This window comes from Tupaia chinensis, unplaced genomic scaffold (assembly GCF_000334495.1).
Source record: "Tupaia chinensis unplaced genomic scaffold, TupChi_1.0 Scaffold000320_1, whole genome shotgun sequence".
NCBI classification, from domain to species: domain Eukaryota; kingdom Metazoa; phylum Chordata; class Mammalia; order Scandentia; family Tupaiidae; genus Tupaia; species Tupaia belangeri.
Window position 1 is genome coordinate 4069641 of NW_006159813.1, and position 19580 is coordinate 4089220.

Here is a 19580-nt window from a genome sequence, read left to right on the forward strand (position 1 = left end):
GAGAGGAGAATGGAGGAAAGGGGATTGCGGCGTGGCCATCCCCCCTGGGGGTGATTTCTCGCTTTCTGGCTCTCTGTCTCTCTCTGTCTGGCAAGCGCACATGCCCTATAGCAAAAACCTCTCCAAAAAAATTAAAAAATAAAGTTAAAGAAATCTCCCAGAACATGGATGTAGAAAGACAAAAATATGGAAAATAAAATAGCAAATAAAAGAAAGTATAAAGACTGTTATAAAACTCTACAATAAAAGTAACAGGAAGTTCTGAAAGCAAGAACAGAAAAAATGGAGGAGGAAATCATCCATTACATTAGTTTTCTTTTTTAGGAGGTTTTTGCTGTAGGGTACATGCACTCGCTGGAGAGAAGAGAAAAACAGAATCAATGAGAGAGAAAGTGAAAAATCATTTCCTGGGGGAATGGCAATCCCTTCTCCTCCATTCTCTTCCTGGGATCTTGGGTACACATGCACACGCACCCAGCATGAGTTTCAAGCCATTGGGTCAGGAACTCGAATAGCAACCAGGAGCCCAGTGATGTAAACACCATGCCATCTGCTGGTCCCTATTACATTAGTTTTCTATTGCTGCATGAAAAATTATTCTAATTATAACAACAAACATGTATGATCTTACCCAGTTTTTGAGGATGAGGAATCTGGGAACAGATTAGTTGGGTGACTGTAGCTAAAGAATTCAATGAGGTTGCAGCCAGGCTGTCAGCAGGGGCTGCAGTCTCACCTGAAGGCTTGTCTGGGACCCGAGGATCCACTCCCCAAGTTACTCACATGGCTACTGATAAGAAGCCCCAGTTACTAACTGGATTCAAGCACAAGGCCTCAGCTCCTTACAGTTACACATGGTTCTCACTAAGATTCCTTCATATAGTAGCTGGCATTCCCCAACAAAAATGATTCAAAAGAAAGAGAACAACCAACACAGAATCTGTAGTATCTTTCATGCTCCAGCCCCAGAAGTGACATACCATCACTTCTGCTGTAGGCTATGGGACATAAAGATGAACTCTTGTGCAATATGAGAGCAGACTGCACAAGGGTGTGACTATTGGTAGACAAGGATCATGGGGGGGGCCATCTTTGATGCTGGCTACCACATCCATGAAATAAATATTTCTATTGCTGCATAACAGATTACTATCTTACCCTATGTTTTTTTCCTTTCTTTTCTTTTTTTTTTTTTTTTTTTTTGAGAGGTTTTTGCTATAGCGCACATGCACTCACCAGAAAGACAGAGAGACAGAAAGCAAGAAATCACCCCCCAGGGGCAAAGGCCATACTGCAATCCCTTCTCTTCCATTTTCCTCTCAGGATCTTGGGCACACATGCACACACGCCTGGTGTGAGTTTAAGCCACCAGATCCAGGACTCATAATGTGGTCTACTACATAGGAGTCCAGCCACATAGCCATTTCACCATCTACTGTCCCATCTTACCCATTTTTAAAATTAACTAATTTATTTATTTATTTATTTATTTATTTATTTATTTATTTTTAGGGTGTTTTTGCCATAGGGTATGTGCACCCACCTGAGAGAAACAGAAGAAAAGTGAGAAATTACTTCTTGGGGGGATCTCCACACTGCATCTCTTCTCTATTCTTCTCTTAGGATTTTGGGCATGCATATACACACACCCAGAGTGATATTAAAAATGTAGTCTTTAAAACTTGAATAATGGTCAACTATGTGGACATTCAACACCTTAACCACCACGCCACTGGCTGGGTCCATCTTACCCAGTTTTTGAGAGTCTAGATCTGGGATTCAACTTATATACGTGTGTGTGTGTGTGTGTGTGTGTGTGTGTGTGTGTGTGTGTAGAGAGAGAGAGACATGCAAGTCTCCAGAATTGAAAAAATATACTAACTGCTTAGCTCAATGGGCTCACAATAAGGCCCATCATCATGAAATTTTAAAATACTGATGATCCCACAAGCTTCCAGAGATGTCAAAAGGTCAGATCCAAGAATCAAAATTGGAATGTCTCCAGACTCCTCAAGGGCAACATTGGAAGCTAGAAAACAATAAATAACACCTTAAAAACCTTGAAAAAAATTATTTCCAAGTTAGAATTAAATCCACAAAAACAGAGAGCATTAGAGGGGAAACAACCACATTTTAGAAGCAGGAAAGAAGATTAAATATATACACAACTGAATCTTAAGACCAAGATGAAGAAAGCCAAGATTAATGAATTAGCAGCACGAGGAACCTTGGGGAATGAAGGTGAAGAAAGGGAGTGCTGGTGAAAACACAGTTTACGCGCTTAGCATTTAGAGGGATTTTTCAATATTTCTGGAAATATATAAGCCTAAATTCTGAGAATAAAAAAAATGTAGTTATGTCTACCCAGCTATCAATAAAGTCAAAGGATGGAGTAACCACATTTTCACTCACGCTGTGGAAGTTACTGGATGTGCCTTAACATGATGGGGAGGTACGGTACAGAAACAGGATGATAAACAAGAAGTGAAAGGCCCAAACCCAAAGAAGGTATAAGGGGAGTTCCAGCATGGTGTGAAGGGAGAACCCAGAGCGACAAGTCTGGGCCAGGCCAGGGGGGCAATCAGTCTGGAGTAGAGCAGGTGAGAGTCCCCAGAGAGGAGGCTTTTTCACCTAGTGCATCAAAACGTCTTAGGGGCAAACTTACTTGATGTATGGTTTGACGATGAACTAATACTAAGTACACAGAAAAATAATCAAACAATGAAATGAAAAAACAAAATGAGACAATTATTAACTCCTGTGGGGAAAACTGTCACGGAAAAGAAAAGCAATCATAGTTTACAACATGGCTCAGCTTTGACTAGCGTTTACATAGTCATAATAACGTAAACACAGAATATTGACCTAATCAAAATGATGAAGTAACTATAATGAGAAGGTAGAGGGTGACTTCTACTGCGGGAAAGTGATAGACAATGCCTAGAACTGAAATATTTAGCTTAACAATAAGCAAACTACTTAGAGATAGGCATTAAATATCAGAATCATCGAGTAAAAGAGGTAAAGTGATCTCTGCAAGGGGGGCATGAAGGGGACAGTACTACAATATTTGGTGACCGATTTTGTGGAACCCTTTGGCATTCTAGTCTGCACATGTATGGCTTTGATTTTAGAGAGAATAATGCACTACAATGAGAAGTGATGAGGCTGTAGCCAATCATTCAATGACCATTTAATGGGGGGGTGGGGGAAGAACAGTTCCTGTCCTCCCTGGCTCACAGCCCAGTGGGTTTTCCACATACCCAGGTGGGCAACAATTCAAACTCTTCCTAGCAGAACTCTGTGGGCATGTGCTTGTCTCAAACTGGTCAAGGTTTGTGACTCATGGCTTCTATTGGCTTGCCCTGGGTAGGGTACCCTTGGAAGGTTGCTAGGTCTTAGCCTCAAAGTATAATGGGACCTAAGCAGGTGGGGCAAGAGTTGATGTAAATAACCCCTCAGATAACAATGGCTAGCCAGCAAGGCAGTGGGTTGCATTCTTGAGCACTCCAGTGACCCAAGGGTGGTTTCAACCATGATAGTCACTGTGGCACATTGCTTGCATGACCTCATTTAATCCTCACAGTAAACCTTTGAGGTAACTACTGTTAACATTCCTACCTTCTAGATGAGGAAATTAAAACCCGGGGAGGTTCTGCGATTTGTCTAAGGGCACTCAGCTTGCCTGCAGAAAGATTACAAACCCAAATTCAAACAAGGCTCAAGTCCCTGTGTGGGTCTTAAGACTGGGATTTTTCTCCACTTGGATTGTTGGGTTGAGAATGGCAAGACCTTGGTTCTATCTCCTGCTCTACCTTTAATCAACTGTGTGAGCCCAGGCTAGTTTCTTCCCTTCTTGGTGTCCATCTCCAGATGTGAAAAATGGAGGGCTTGCCTCAGACAGCTAAGACCCATTCATGCTTTGACAGTCTACATTAAGATGGGGAAAGTTAATAGAAAAAGTAAATGTATGAATGCGGTACCAAGATAAACACCCTTCCCACCTCTAAGCCTCAATTTCCTCATCTGTAAAATCAGAATCATTAAAACACACATCATGGCTGTGTGGTTAAGGCCTAGCGGTTAAGGGAGCCAGATCTCACGTGGTCAACTGTGGTTTGAACCCTGGCTTGAAAAACACACTGGGCACATGTATGTATTGTGCCCAAAATTCCAAAGAAATGGAATGGGATGACAGCGTGACCACACCCATTAGGGGGTGCTTTCTCCCTCTTCCTGTCCCTCTCTAGCAAACACAAATTCCATTTGACAATAATAATAATAAAATGATACACACACACACACAAATAGATAAACATCACATGGTAGTTGTTCTGTTTAATAAGGTGAAGTACTTAACAGTCACCCAGGCACATAGTAAGTGCCCAATAAACATGAGCCCTTATTCAATCCTATTATTAATGGGCTCATAGGGCTCCCCATTGCTTGGACTCCTGTAAGCTTTGGCTTCTGGTAAGGTCAGAGCAACACGTTGGAGAGAAGAATGATCAAAGTAGGAGAAAGGGAGTCAAACAAAATTACTGTCTAACAGGAAGGTGTGCTGTTGCCCTTTATTGGTTTTACATACGAGTTAGTTTACGAATACTTTCAGGAGCATGTAAGTGTGAAATTGGAAAGCATCACAGCGGGACTGCCATGAGCCACCGCACTGGCCATATAAAAGGGAAGGAGAAGTGAGCGGGGTGGGCCAGGGGAAGAAAGAAGAAAGGATGGAGGCAGAAAGGGAAAAAAAGGTGAGCCCCAGGTGAAAGGACAAAAAGATACTGGCTGGGGAGCAAAGTGATTTTAAAGTTCAAAGCTTTTTCATCCAAATGTATTGCTGAACACATACACTTAATAAGACTTTTTAGTGCTCACTTTGGCAGCACATATACTAAAACTGGAGCGATACAGAGAAGATTAGCATGGCCCCTGTGCAAGGAAGACGCACAAATTCGTGAAGTGTTCCATATTTTTAAGAAAAGCAAAAAAATTTAAAAATAAGACTTTTTAAAACTGCACATGCTCACCCACCCCCCTCTCTCTCTCTCTCTTTTCTAAAATTTGCCAGAGAGCACGTTCACTCACCAGAAGGACAGTTTAGATAGAGAGGGGAAGCGAGAAAGAAAGAAAAAGAAAGCATCCCTTTGGGGGACAGTCACACCACAATCTCTTCTCCTCTACTTCTCCTTTTGGGATTTTGGACATGCAAGCATGTGCACACGCACACACGCATGCTTAGTGTATTTTCCAGATGCTGGGTCCAGGATTCAAACAGTGCCATGAGGGTTCCAGCCACTTCAACCACCACACCACTGGCTGGCGCCAAACCTCAAACTGGTCAAGGTTTGTGACTCATGGCTTCTATTGGCTTGCCCTGGGTAGGGTACCCTTGGAAGGTTGCTAGGTCTTAGCCTCAAAGTATAATGGGACCTAAGCAGGTGGGGCAAGAGTTGATGTAAATAACCCCTCAGATAACAATGGCTAGCCAGCAAGGCAGTGGGTTGCATTCTTGAGCACTCCAGTGACCCAAGGGTGGTTTCAACCATGATAGTCACTGTGGCACATTGCTTGCATGACCTCATTTAATCCTCACAGTAAACCTTTGAGGTAACTACTGTTAACATTCCTACCTTCTAGATGAGGAAATTAAAACCCGGGGAGGTTCTGCGATTTGTCTAAGGGCACTCAGCTTGCCTGCAGAAAGATTACAAACCCAAATTCAAACAAGGCTCAAGTCCCTGTGTGGGTCTTAAGACTGGGATTTTTCTCCACTTGGATTGTTGGGTTGAGAATGGCAAGACCTTGGTTCTATCTCCTGCTCTACCTTTAATCAACTGTGTGAGCCCAGGCTAGTTTCTTCCCTTCTTGGTGTCCATCTCCAGATGTGAAAAATGGAGGGCTTGCCTCAGACAGCTAAGACCCATTCATGCTTTGACAGTCTACATTAAGATGGGGAAAGTTAATAGAAAAAGTAAATGTATGAATGCGGTACCAAGATAAACACCCTTCCCACCTCTAAGCCTCAATTTCCTCATCTGTAAAATCAGAATCATTAAAACACACATCATGGCTGTGTGGTTAAGGCCTAGCGGTTAAGGGAGCCAGATCTCACGTGGTCAACTGTGGTTTGAACCCTGGCTTGAAAAACACACTGGGCACATGTATGTATTGTGCCCAAAATTCCAAAGAAATGGAATGGGATGACAGCGTGACCACACCCATTAGGGGGTGCTTTCTCCCTCTTCCTGTCCCTCTCTAGCAAACACAAATTCCATTTGACAATAATAATAATAAAATGATACACACACACACACAAATAGATAAACATCACATGGTAGTTGTTCTGTTTAATAAGGTGAAGTACTTAACAGTCACCCAGGCACATAGTAAGTGCCCAATAAACATGAGCCCTTATTCAATCCTATTATTAATGGGCTCATAGGGCTCCCCATTGCTTGGACTCCTGTAAGCTTTGGCTTCTGGTAAGGTCAGAGCAACACGTTGGAGAGAAGAATGATCAAAGTAGGAGAAAGGGAGTCAAACAAAATTACTGTCTAACAGGAAGGTGTGCTGTTGCCCTTTATTGGTTTTACATACGAGTTAGTTTACGAATACTTTCAGGAGCATGTAAGTGTGAAATTGGAAAGCATCACAGCGGGACTGCCATGAGCCACCGCACTGGCCATATAAAAGGGAAGGAGAAGTGAGCGGGGTGGGCCAGGGGAAGAAAGAAGAAAGGATGGAGGCAGAAAGGGAAAAAAAGGTGAGCCCCAGGTGAAAGGACAAAAAGATACTGGCTGGGGAGCAAAGTGATTTTAAAGTTCAAAGCTTTTTCATCCAAATGTATTGCTGAACACATACACTTAATAAGACTTTTTAGTGCTCACTTTGGCAGCACATATACTAAAACTGGAGCGATACAGAGAAGATTAGCATGGCCCCTGTGCAAGGAAGACGCACAAATTCGTGAAGTGTTCCATATTTTTAAGAAAAGCAAAAAAATTTAAAAATAAGACTTTTTAAAACTGCACATGCTCACCCACCCCCCTCTCTCTCTCTCTCTTTTCTAAAATTTGCCAGAGAGCATGTTCACTCACCAGAAGGACAGTTTAGATAGAGAGGGGAAGCGAGAAAGAAAGAAAAAGAAAGCATCCCTTTGGGGGACAGTCACACCACAATCTCTTCTCCTCTACTTCTCCTTTTGGGATTTTGGACATGCAAGCATGTGCACACGCACACACGCATGCTTAGTGTATTTTCCAGATGCTGGGTCCAGGATTCAAACAGTGCCATGAGGGTTCCAGCCACTTCAACCACCACACCACTGGCTGGCCCCAAGCCATTTCTTCTTAATGGAATTCCCATTCCTGGCCATGAACACTGCTCAAGTGGTAGCTTTCTCTTAATCCCCCCAAAGAGACTAGAGTACTACCTAATGTGCAACAAAATTCAGTAAATGTTATCAGAATGGAACGCAATGATTAATACATTCTTCGAGCTCATGATTATTTACTATTTCAAGAAGGAAAAACATCTCGAACAGTTGGCTGCAAGTGACCAAAGATGATCATAGCAAAGTTCCCTGTTTTACTCAAGATGAGAGTGAAGTTCTCCAGAGACCCATTTTCTGGTGGGGACTCTTTATTCCAATGATAATGAAAATAAAGAAGGGGCCAGTAGGTGGTATAGTGGTTAAGGCGCTGGACTTCAATATGGTCAACCGCAGTTCAAGTCCCAGACCTTGTGGCTTGAAACTCATGCTGGGCATGTGTGCATGCATGTCCAAAATCCTAAGAATGGAATAAAAGGGACTGTAGCATGACCATCTTCCCTGTGGGTGTGGTTTCTTGCTTTCTCTCTCTCTGTCTCTATCTGTATCTCTGACAAGCGTATGCACTCTATAGCAAAAATCTCTCTTAAAAAATAATAATCAGTATGAAAATAACAAACATGTGTTGAGGACTTAATATGTCCCAAATACTACTTCTAAGTGCTTTATCCATAATATATCTCTTTCTAACTTCCAGAGGGCACATGTTCACCAGAGACAGAGTGAAAGCAGACCTCAATGTGGCATGGTCACACCATAATCCTTTTTTCCTCTATTTCTTCTTCCAGTCAAGATTTTGGGCATGCACACACATGTACCTGGCATGTTTTCCAAGCTGCTGAAGTCAGGACTTGAACTGTTATTGTATAATGTGGGATCCAGCTCCCAATGTACCATGCTTAACAACACTGTGCCACAGGGTTGACTTGTAAATCTTTTTTATTTTAATCAGAGAGTATGTATGTGTGTATGAAAGAGACAGAGAGAAACCACCTTGACAGCTCTCATCATGCCATAACCCCCTTTCCCAGCCCTCCAGTTAGTTAGGATCTTAGGTACACTCAACCATCAACCTAGGAATCCAAACCTGCACGATTCAGTTTGCTACCCTGACTGTGCTACTAGGCTGATGCCATAATAAATCACTTAATCCTCAGATTAGTTCTATGGAAAAGAGACAATTCCCATCTCCATTTTATAGAAGAGGAAACTGCGTAGAATGATCAACCGTCCCAGTTTACCTAGCTCTGAGGGGTTCCTGGATCCAAGCCTTTCAGTGCTAAAGACCCAGGTACCCTAGGATGAGTGTGTACTAACATGGAGGCACACGGACACTATGTGAATGTCCCAAGGGATAATGAGTGGCCGAGCCAGGATGACAAATGAAGTCAGAATGGTCATCACCTCCACTGTGGGCGCAGGCAAAGATGAACCACTGAGGCAACAAATCCACCAGGTCACAAGAAGCTGTGCTTCCCAGCACACAGCTTGGACAAGTAGGTCTTCCTATGTTTGTCCCAACCATGTTCTAGTGGCATCACTGCCTGTAACTAGCCATGTGATCATTGGGCAAGTCATTTAACATCTCTGGACCTCAGTTGTTATCATCTTCAAAAGGAAGGGTCAAAACATGATTTTGGTGGAAAGCAGAAAGAAAAAAAAATGGAGTCTCTAGTCCACAGCAGACAAAATGAATTGATTAGGTGTCTCTATCCTGCTCTGCCCAAGCTTGGCCTCTAGTCCTTCTCATCTCTTGCATATTGGACAATCACAATCCACCAATAGGAGCTGATGCTTAGCCTGAGCTCTAAAGCCAGCAGCTTTACCTTCGGAGTCTGGCGGTGCAACTAGCTTCCTGAAATTGCTCTGGTCTCTCAGCAAGTAGTACTCAAACTAACATCCAAAGACAGAAAGTGGACAAATGGCAACAGCAATCACAATGGTAGGACCTGTCTTCACATGGGCAGTTACTGTGTCCAACCCTGTGCTTTGTATACCTTACAGGACAGCCTGGTGAATGACGCAAGGAGTCAGGGGAGACCACCTGGGCTCTGAATCCTTCCCTGCATGCCATTTACTAGTTACTGTATGACTTTGGGCAAGATGCTTAATCCGTTTTTTGATTTCCTAAACTACAAAATAATAGGGTTAAAAACTACAAAAACACAGGGTTGTTATAAGGACTCAATGAGTTAATTTGTATGAAATACTTAGCACTCTATCAATATATGTGTTAAAATTACTGGAATCCTCCACAACACCTCCGAGGTAGATAGGAGGAATCTTCAAAAGGTTTATAGAATACATGTATTATGAGAAAACTATGCATGCAATTCAATATTTTTTGCACCCAAATAAGCCTGTACTTAAATGCTATTTTTCCACAAGCTTTTTCAAGTCTCTTCACATCGTTTAACAACTGAGGAAACAGAGGTTTGTAGAGATTAGGTTACCCAAGGTCACACCAAGCTACTTAAGTGGCAAAGCCAGATTCAAATTCTCATTCCAAAACCTTTGTTCTTTGCCATAATGCCATACTACATCCCAGTAAACACTCAGACATTTATTAAAAAAAAAAAAAAATCAAAGGTTGGGGCCAGCAGGTATAGTGGTTAAGGTGCTGGCCTCCACATGGCCAATTGTGGTTCAAGCCCAGGACCTGGTGGCTTGCTTTCTCTCTCTCACGTGCTCACTCTCACTCTTGTTAAAAAATAAAAATAAAAAGATGATTATAAACATAATTAAATAAATCTTAAAACATACACACACACACACGCACACAAATAAAGACTCAGGGGTGAAATAAAAGTGACTCTTGGTTATTTGCAGAGACTTGTTAACCTGGAGTCCATTAACTCCTATCTTCAGTATCTGCTTGTTCCCTACCTGGCATTGCTGAGTCCCCAGCCCTGGGGCCTTGCCTTCCTAGCTGGCTCTGGAACACCACCTACTCTGCTCTTAACCCCTTGCCCATCCACACAGGCACACAGTGGTGATGCCAATAGGTTGAGCATCAGCCTACAGAAAAACAAAATACGCTGCTGAGTCTCCAACTTCTGAGAAATGAGGAAAAGAATCTTTTAAGATTCTGGTTATTGCTCTTTCCATATCAGTAAAGAGAATGCTATTTTCTAGATCTGTATCTTTCAGGGAATAGAGCAAACGCAGATTAGAGGAAACGAGTGAAGGGATTAAGCATCTGGGAACCTATGCTTTATCTTATCTACCTCTCTCCTCTGGGGATCCTCCTAAACATGCATATCTTTTTGTCTTAATAATTAGTCATAAAAATATCTGTCCTGGTAAATACCAAAGCTCCTACAGCTCATGTATTCCTCGCCATGATAACATGTCCAGAAAGAGAAATGGTGCTTGTGTTTCTAGTTCATTCCATCTAGTGCTTCCTTTGTAAAAGCAGGAAAATTGCTCAACCTGACCAGGGATGGCGCTTGGAGAGCCTCTAACAATAGTGACAAAGACCAGAAATTGGCTTCATTCCTGCCTCTGCCCAAAAACTACAAAGCCTGGGTTTGGCTGTTAAACACATCACAACTGCAATGGAGCAGTCTGAAGCAGGTGACATGGGACTGATGTATTCTTCCGCACTGGTGCCTCCACAGAAGGATATGATGTAAAAAGGACCACTGACATCGGAGAGCATCCAGCTGTGGATGTCCAGTTCTCCGTCTACAGTTTTAAAACCAGTTCAGTGGCTCCCATCCCTCCCTCCTTACTCTACAGCTCACAAAGCCAGAAGAAAATGATCTGGAACAAAAGGCAATCATGTTGGCTAAAGAAGGGCCCATCAAGACCAAATAACTGCTTACATTCTAAGCTCCTCCCTTTTCAGAAGGGTTGTAGTCAAGCACTATGAATGGAAAGCAACCCCTTGGCTGTAACTATATTGCCAAGGGAGAAAACCAGAGTGATTCAGCAGGGAGACAGGATCCTAGTGATTGCTTCTCAAATATGCATATAAGAGGTGAAAGCAGATTAAAACAAAACAAAATGTCGGGAACCAGCAGTTAGCGTAATGGCTATGTCGCTGGACTCCCACGTAGTCGACCACGGTTCGCGTCCCAGACCCGGTGGCTTAAAACTCACGCAGGGTGCGTGTGCGTGCGTGCCCAAGATCCCGAGGAGAATGGAGGAGAAGGGATTGCGGCGTGACCATCCCCCCTGGGGGGTGATTTCTCGCTTTCTGTCTCTACGTCTCTCTCTGTCTGTCTGGCAAGCGCACGCACCCTATAGCGAAAACCTCTCAAAAAAAAAAAAAATGCCCAAGGAAATAGACAGGAAAGTTGGAAATATTAGATGTGATTTTAACATGGAAAGTGCAGTGGTTAGGAAATCTGGCTTGGAACCTGAAGATCCGCTCTGCTACTTACTACATGCCCTTGGAGAAGTCACTGGGCCATCTCCTACGACTGTGGGAGTCTCGGTCCATTTTCAGTTTCCTTCTCTGCAAACTAGTGAGAGCAACAGTGTATTCTCCTTAGGGTTGTAAGGAGGCTTAAACGAGATAATGGAAGTGAAGGGCATGGCACCCGGGACATGTGCTGCTGTTAACCAGTTTGCTCTGCACGTCCTTTTACAGTAACAGTATTTGACAGTTAACATTTACCGAGCACTTACTACATACAAGGCACGGTGCCGAGCTTCTGGCTTCCTAGAATTAAATCAAGGATTGTCTGTGTTGCTTAACAAGAGGATACATTCTGAGCAGAACATTGTTAGGTGAACTCATCATTGTATGAACATCAGAGTGTGCATACACAGACCTAAATGGTAGCCTACTACACACCTAGGCTACCTGGTACAGCCTACCACTTAAGGGCCGGGCTGAACAAGACAACATGAGACTAAATCAAGCACGAGAGACAACGATACCATCGACAGATGCCGCAACGGGCGACGTATAAGGCTGTCTGCCTAACACTGCACCCCGTTTTACAGTCCTTATACTCCTTATACTTTGTCTAAGAAGTATGCACTAAAATGTTGATAAAAACGTAAATACAGGGGCCAGCAGGTGGTATGGTGGTTAAGGGTGCTGGATTTCCACATGGCCATTCAGGGTTCAGGTCCCGGACATGGCAGTTTGCTTCCTTGCTTTCCCTTTCTCTCTCTCTGGTCAAATTTTAAAAATGTTAATTATAACAAATGGAATTAAATAATTCTATAATTAAATAATACTTAAATACAAAAGCCAGTAAGTCATTATCAAGTATTATGCACTGTACAGAACTGTATGTGCTATACTTTTACACAACTGGCAGTGCAGGTTTTATACCAACATCACCAGACATGAATTCTGTGTTGCACTGTGTCAAGGCAGCCTCTTGGTACATGATAGGGCTATTTCAGCTCCATTATAACCCCATGGTGCCACTGTTGTATATATGGTCTATGGCTGACTGAAATGTTGTTACTCACTGAATAAATAAGCAGCCTTAAATCTGAGAGTACTAATACTTTCATAGATGATTGTGAAGATTAAATGAGAAAATGCCTCCCATGAAGAGGTTAGTATAGTGCTTGACATAGACAAAATAATCATTAAAAAAAAAGGCAGGTACTATTGACATTGAGGACAAGCCCCACTAGCCTTGGTAAGTCAGTTGACCTGAATCTGTTTTTCCCCTCTCCATTTAGCCACCTCCTTTGTTGACAGTTCTCAACTCCTTGGGCAGTCTCTGGCCTGTACCAAGCACCTGGCTCTTCTAGAACAAAGACCAGCCTTGAGAGCTTGAGGGTTAAGGTAATCAAAATAAAGAAAACTAGCTGGAGGAATAATTGGAAGAAAACCTAAGATGCTTTCGAGTCCTGGTAAGGTCATTTCTTGATGTGGATGCCAGTTACACCAATGAGTTCCTCTTGAGAAAATTTTTTTAATTATTTAATTTTATTATATTTTTAATTTGACCAAAGAGAGAGAACGTGAGAAAGTAAACCACCAGGTCCAGGACTCAAACCATGGTCAGCCATGTGGGAGTCCAGCGACTTAACCACCTTGTCACTGCTGGCCCCAACAACTTCTACAATTAAGATCTATGTACTTTTCTATATGACTGCCATTACAGTAAAAAAATGTTTTAATATAGGGACTGCCCCTTCCCATTATCAAAGGCATAGAGCAGCTCCCCTAACCCCCTCAATAGTGGGTATGCCACACTGGTCACCTGTGGCACCATGAAGCCTTGTCAGCTGACCCCAGGGACAGTGTAAACTCAATCACTTTTTGGTTAAGATCAGTAGACCCTGCCCCAAGAACTGAAAGAACAGTATCCTACTCAATCATGTACCAAATGAACATCCTCAGTCATCAGTTTACTTCAAGATTTTTCCACCTAAAATCAATTTTATTTACTTACTTTTTAAATTATTTTATCATCTCTAACAAGTAAGAAGAAAGTACACTACATATAAGGGTCAACACCCCTAGACCGTTCTTCACAAAACGGAGTGTGCACCTTTCTGGCATCATTCTGTATTTTCTTCACTGAAAATGAGCAAAAGTCTCTCTTTTCCTCTTACTAGATTTCTTTTCCCTATGATCAACAGATCTAAAACCTAAAATAAATTCCAATAATTTACCAAGTCAATGAATATGACACATACTACATGGTAGGTTTCTCTTTGAAAGTTTATTAAAAAACAAAACAAAAAACTGTACTTTTTACATTTTACATTCACCTCTCAGGATCTTTAATGGTACCAATGAACGATGTTGTAGAAAAAAGCCCACCAGCTGCTTGAAATGGCTGCAAATTTACTATGTCCTGGTACTCAAATGTTTGAGCTCTTTGGAAAAACTGGCATAATAGTAAGTACCAAGACTGTGAAGTCCCAGATGAGCAACAAAATCTTTAGATCAGAAGGAAATTATTTAGTAAAAATTCAAGCTGAAAAAGAAATATTAAAAACAAAACATACTTTAAAAAATAAGATTCCCCAACCCTTCGATTAAAACAAACAAACGAAAAAAAAAAAAAAATGCAGTTGACCCTGCCTCACCTCCCTCAGGCCCCCCATATTTCTCTTAGAAAAGTCACCCAGTCCTGTACAAATGCAGCCTGACTTGCAAATCAAACTCTGGGATCGAGCCTCAGTTAGAAGTTTAAAAAGAAAAGCTGAAGTTAGGTAGTTAGACATCCTAAATGTCTGGTATCCAAATGAATGAAAACATCCTGGCTTTGGTATGACTACAAAAATCTATTTGGAAGTTATTTAAGAGGATATTGGCTTGGGGAGAAAGGGGTGAATGGGAAAAGGGCACACACTAAAAAAAACCCCAAGCAGAGGTAAAATAAATATTGGGACATGCCCACAGCCAACACTGTATACAAATCCCTTGAGGCAGATGCCTCTAACATAATACGTAAGCAGGTCCTTGATCAAAACTGTCTGGACCTACCTTTTCAAAGGATCACTTGGAAGAAATCATCTATATTTGAGAACTCAGCTGGTACCCTGGGATCTAGTGAGAGTCAAAGACCTGTTGGAATCCAAATGGCCACCTAGGCTAAAAGCTGTCCTACTCTCATTCTAGGAATCTCAAAGTCTGCCCCTCCCCAACCCACAGCCCTGTCTAAAACAGAAGCACCTCCACTGACTACCAAGAAGGCTGCCTCTACCTTGGTCACCACAGAGGCCTGTCAGAGTGGCTCAACTGCTGATTTTTTTTTTTTTTTACACCTCTGGGGTGACCAAGCAAAAAAATTAAATCTCCTGGAACAAAGAATATAATTTATTCTGCAGTGTCCTGAGTCTACTTTGCATGTTCTCCTGTACTCACTAGCTCATGATTATGGATTCTGAGGACACTGAGGAGAGGGCAGCAATAGAGTTGAGACCATGTCCAAAGACAGCCTCAAATACCCTCAAAAGTTACAGAAGAGAGAAGGCAAAAGCAGCACACCCTGGTCTTCAAATAAATAATTACTTCACAAAAGCACAAAGGTGCCAACAGATAAGGCAAGGAAAAAAGGCAATGTGCTGCTGCTGTGGTGTGGAGCCCCCAGGGGTTAGACGCACCCCTTTCCTATAAAAACAAACCTTGGCGAGCTGTTAGGAGGAAAAGGAAAAGGATCCTTTAAAAAACAAAACAAAAAAAACAAAACCTTCAAGGACAAAAAAATACTACATGTATGTATCTAAATCAATGTCCATCACAGGGCATTACCTGATACACGATGTCACACGTACCACAGTGTGGTTCCAGCCTGCGAGGCCCTCCCTCACAGAAACGGCCATCAGAACAAACAAAAGGTGAAGTCTGTTTACCATGGATTTGATTCATGAGAGTAACATCATTACAGGGGAGGTGGAAGGCAAAAAGTAAAAACAGAATGCACAGGCAACTTTTAATAAACAGCATCATTTATCCTGTTTTCTAAATAAGACTCAAATACCAGAAAAAAAAATAAAAAAGGATTATAAATTAAAAGAAAAATATATCTGTACAAGTCTTTATGCTGAGTCAGTTATGGTTTGGTCTCTGTGGAAGCCAGAATGGAAGAGAAGGGGATTCTCCTTTGGATTTGCCATCAAAGCTCCCACCTCACTTTAGGGTATACACATCAAGAGATGCCACAAAAGAGTTACGTGAAATCACGGGACCACTTACAAAGACGTCCTAGGATGTAAGGTCTACCGACTGCTCAGAGATTTAAAAAGCTGCTCCAACTCCAAATTCCTTAAACATCTCAAGATGGCAATTTGCGATGGTTCAAAAAAACTCCATTACCCATCACTCAGTGAACCATTTCTCCAGTCATGAGAATGAGGGGAAGGCGCAGGGGTGTAGGGACACTGGCTCCATTGGGATTCATTTGGAAGAGCATAGGGTTAGAAGCAGCCACAGCAGTGTCCTCCTTTTTATCCTGGGAGGCTGTATATGTGCCCAGAGCCTGACGACAAAATCCCACAGGTCTGGAATGGCCAGAATGGCTTCGGCAATGAGAGTGAAATCTGTGAAAGTCTATAGATCACTAGTTATTGCACTATCAATCACCTCCCCACTTATAAAAGATAACCCAGATAATAATCAGCCTGTTGCCTGTACTGCTTCCTCTACTTGGGAACAGGGGAGAGAAAGGAATTACAAAGGAAAACTTCTGAAATAAGCACTTCCTGTTCCAGCTTGAACTAGAACAAATGTGTCTGAATAAATCACCTGCAGTAAATAACATTTAAAAGATAAGAACTTCAGCACATTATGAATATGAAATGTCCCCTCCTCCTAGCCCCATTTACTTCAGTGCACAAAGTCTCCCAGGCAAATTTTTCCGCCATTCGGCCAGTGGAATGGATGGCATGCGCCAGATGTTACACAAGGCATTTATTTCTCTGAGAAGGCTGAGAGCCAGGAGAATTAATCTCCTTCTGCTGGGACCTCTGCCCCAAGCTTCTGGGGAAACGGTGAATTTGGTTTGACAAGGAAAGCAGCTTCGTGATTCACTAATCAGATTCGAAACATGAAAATGCACTGTACAGTGTATCTTTTCCTACTCTTCTTCATAGTAAAAAGACCTAAGGATAATTTAAAAAATAAAGAAAAAAGAGATAGAGAGGGAGCTCTCTCTCCAAACTCAAAAGAGGTTTAAAAGGAAAAAAGAAAAAGACTAAGTGTAGGCAAAAACTAAACAGATAAAAAGGAAAATATGTCAAACCCTAGTCCTCCTAAAAATAAAACAGTCCTGTGGTGACTGATGTATGGAAGTTGAGGAAGGAAAGAATGACATAAGATGGAAGTGACCAGTCAAAAAGTGCATTGCAGAATCCACACCAGTGTTCTCCATTTCCATGGCCAAGGAGCTATTCCCAGTGAGTTAAAAATGTTCTGTTAAGAAAACAAAACAAAAATAAAAATCACTCCAGAAAAAGGGTCACAGGAAGAACACTGCAGAGTCAAGCCGCTGACCGCCGGCGGATCACAAATAGCCCGCGCTGCAACTGGCCCAGGTAAATCCGCATCTTGGTGCTGTCGCTTGTCTTCCTCACCCAGATCTGCAGGGGAGAGGAAAGGGAACAGATGGGAGAGGCTGAGAAATACTGATGGGCAAATCTTCCAGAGCATCAAGTATCTGCATGAGTTAGATGTGGGCAGATAACTAGCTGCCTCCAGCTTGAATCAATTGTCTCAAGCATCTCCACAACAATCCTTGGGCCATCCTAAAGGCATGCCTCTGGCCCTGGGAATGGGCCTCAGCCTTGAACCTATTCCTCCCAGCTATTGTTCTCATACATTTAATTTGAGAAAAGAGAAAAAGCACAGTGATCTTGGGTTCCACTTTTGCCTTAACCTTAAAACTTTTTAAAATTATCTAATCATCATTTTATAATCTTTTTATTTTTCAGAGGGTGTTCACTGGAGAGACAAAGAGAGAGGGAGCGAGGAAAGCATCCCTTGATGGTAACACTACAATCCCTTTTCCTCAATCTCTCTCTCTACTTTCAGGATTTGGGGCAGGCGCGCACAGGCACAAAGCATGTTTTTCAAGCTGCCGGGTCCAGGACTCGAATCACACAATTGGCCATGTAGGATTCAGCCACCTTAACCACTATGCCACAGGCTTGTTCCTATCATTTTATTCTTTACAACAGATTGAGCTGGTACTCTTATCATCTCTATTTTACAAATGAAAAAACAGGCAAAGAGAACTTACAAACTTAACTTGCCTGGGGAACCAGCAGTTAGCGTAATGGCTATGTCGCTGGACTCCCCCGTAGTCGACCACAGTTCGAGTCCCCGACCTGGTGGCTTAAAACTCACGCCGGGCGCGAGTGCGTGCGTGCCCAAGATCCCAAGAGGAGAATGGAGGAGAAGGGATTGCGGTGTGGCCATCCCCCCCTGGGGGGTGATTTCTCGCTTTCTGACTCTATGTCTCTGTCTGTCTGTCTGTCTGGCGAGCACACGCACCCTGTAGTGAAAACCTCTCTTAAAAAAAAAAAAAAACAAAAACTTAACTTGCCTGGTCACTTAGCTAACAAGTAGAACACAGGCTCTATACAAGAGATCTTGGATTAACTTGTGGACCAAAGTAAATTTTTTTCTTTAACAAAATTTGAACTAGGTTTGTAGTTGGATAAGAATATTATGAACATTAGTTTCCTGACATTGGTAATGTAATCATATAAGTGAGTTTTTTAAAGAAATAGTTCCTTATGTCTACAACTAGCTCAAAATTATTAAGAAAAAAAAATATGTATACAGTAATAATATCTAAAGAGAAAAGAATAAAGCAAATGTGGTGAAGTGCTAACATTTGTGGAATATGAATTTATTTCTATATTCTGTAAGTCTATTTCAAGAAAAGAGTTCTTAAAGAACTACAGACTCTGGAGCTTCACTAAACTTAAGATTTAATTTTTTTATCTGTTTGTTTATTTAAGAGGTTTTAGCTTTCGGATACGTGCTGTCACTGGGGAAAGAGAAAGAGAAAGAGACAGTGAGAGGGAAACTAAGAAATCACTCCCTGGGGTGGGGTGACCACCCCACAATCCCTTCTCCTCCTGGGATCTTGGGCACACATACAAGTGCTCAGCATTGAGTTTCAAGCCACTGGGTCTGGGACTCAAAATGTGGTTGGTCATGTGAGAGTCCAGTGACATAACCATTATGCCATCTGTTGGCCCTATTATTGTTATTTTTAAATCTGCTATCGAGCACTCATGCTCATGAGAGACAGAGACAGAGAAAGTGAAAAGGAAAGCTGTCAGGTCTGGGGCTTGAACTGTGGTCAGTCATATGGCAGTCCAACACCCCAACCACCACACCACTTGCTGGTCCCTCATCTCAACTTCTTTAATGTGATTATTTAGCAACACAGAACTTTTCAATCAAATACGTTTTAAAAATAAAATAGTTAAAGACCTGACATGAACCTCAGCTCTAAGAGACCATGAAGAACCAATTTAGGTTGAAAACTGAGCCCAAGCAGGGTTGACTCAGGGAGTCACCCACCTACTCAGACCCACCCACCAAACCTGCCCAGAGCCAAGTTAATATTAAGGCCAAGTCATCTCAGTTATCGCTTAGGATTTGATCAGAAGAGAAAGCTGGAACACGTCCAAGAAATGAAAGCTGTCTCCCTGTTACCAGAATTGCCTCCATCACACTGAGACTTCTCCCCTCCAGGAGACACGTTTCAGTGTCACCATTTCCTTGTCAGTCTTCACTGACACTCTATTATGTCAAAAAATGACAATATTCAACAGACAGAGCAAGAAAAAAAATTTAACT

At 42.2% G+C, this 19580-nt stretch overlaps 1 protein-coding gene and 2 non-coding genes across 3 annotated transcripts in view; 2 read left to right on the forward strand and 1 right to left on the reverse strand.

The window, feature by feature from the left end:
• The first annotated feature begins 4870 nt into the window (after nucleotides 1-4870).
• LOC114008324 (U6 spliceosomal RNA) lies at nucleotides 4871-4977 on the forward strand. The gene has a single exon (XR_003549887.1). It is a non-coding gene; the product is annotated as a U6 spliceosomal RNA (small nuclear RNA).
• A 1905-nt stretch (nucleotides 4978-6882) lies between these two features.
• On the forward strand, nucleotides 6883-6989 carry LOC114008325 (U6 spliceosomal RNA). Its single transcript, XR_003549888.1, has one exon. It is a non-coding gene; the product is annotated as a U6 spliceosomal RNA (small nuclear RNA).
• Nucleotides 6990-13965: 6976 nt separating this feature from the next.
• The window catches only part of SUDS3 (SIN3A corepressor complex component SDS3), a gene marked incomplete in the record, with an annotated part of 42313 nt that continues 36698 nt past the window's right edge, over nucleotides 13966-19580 (reverse strand). The window contains 1 exon segment of the mRNA XM_014588977.2: nucleotides 13966-17344. Within this exon segment, the coding sequence (XP_014444463.1) occupies nucleotides 17246-17344 (99 nt within the window).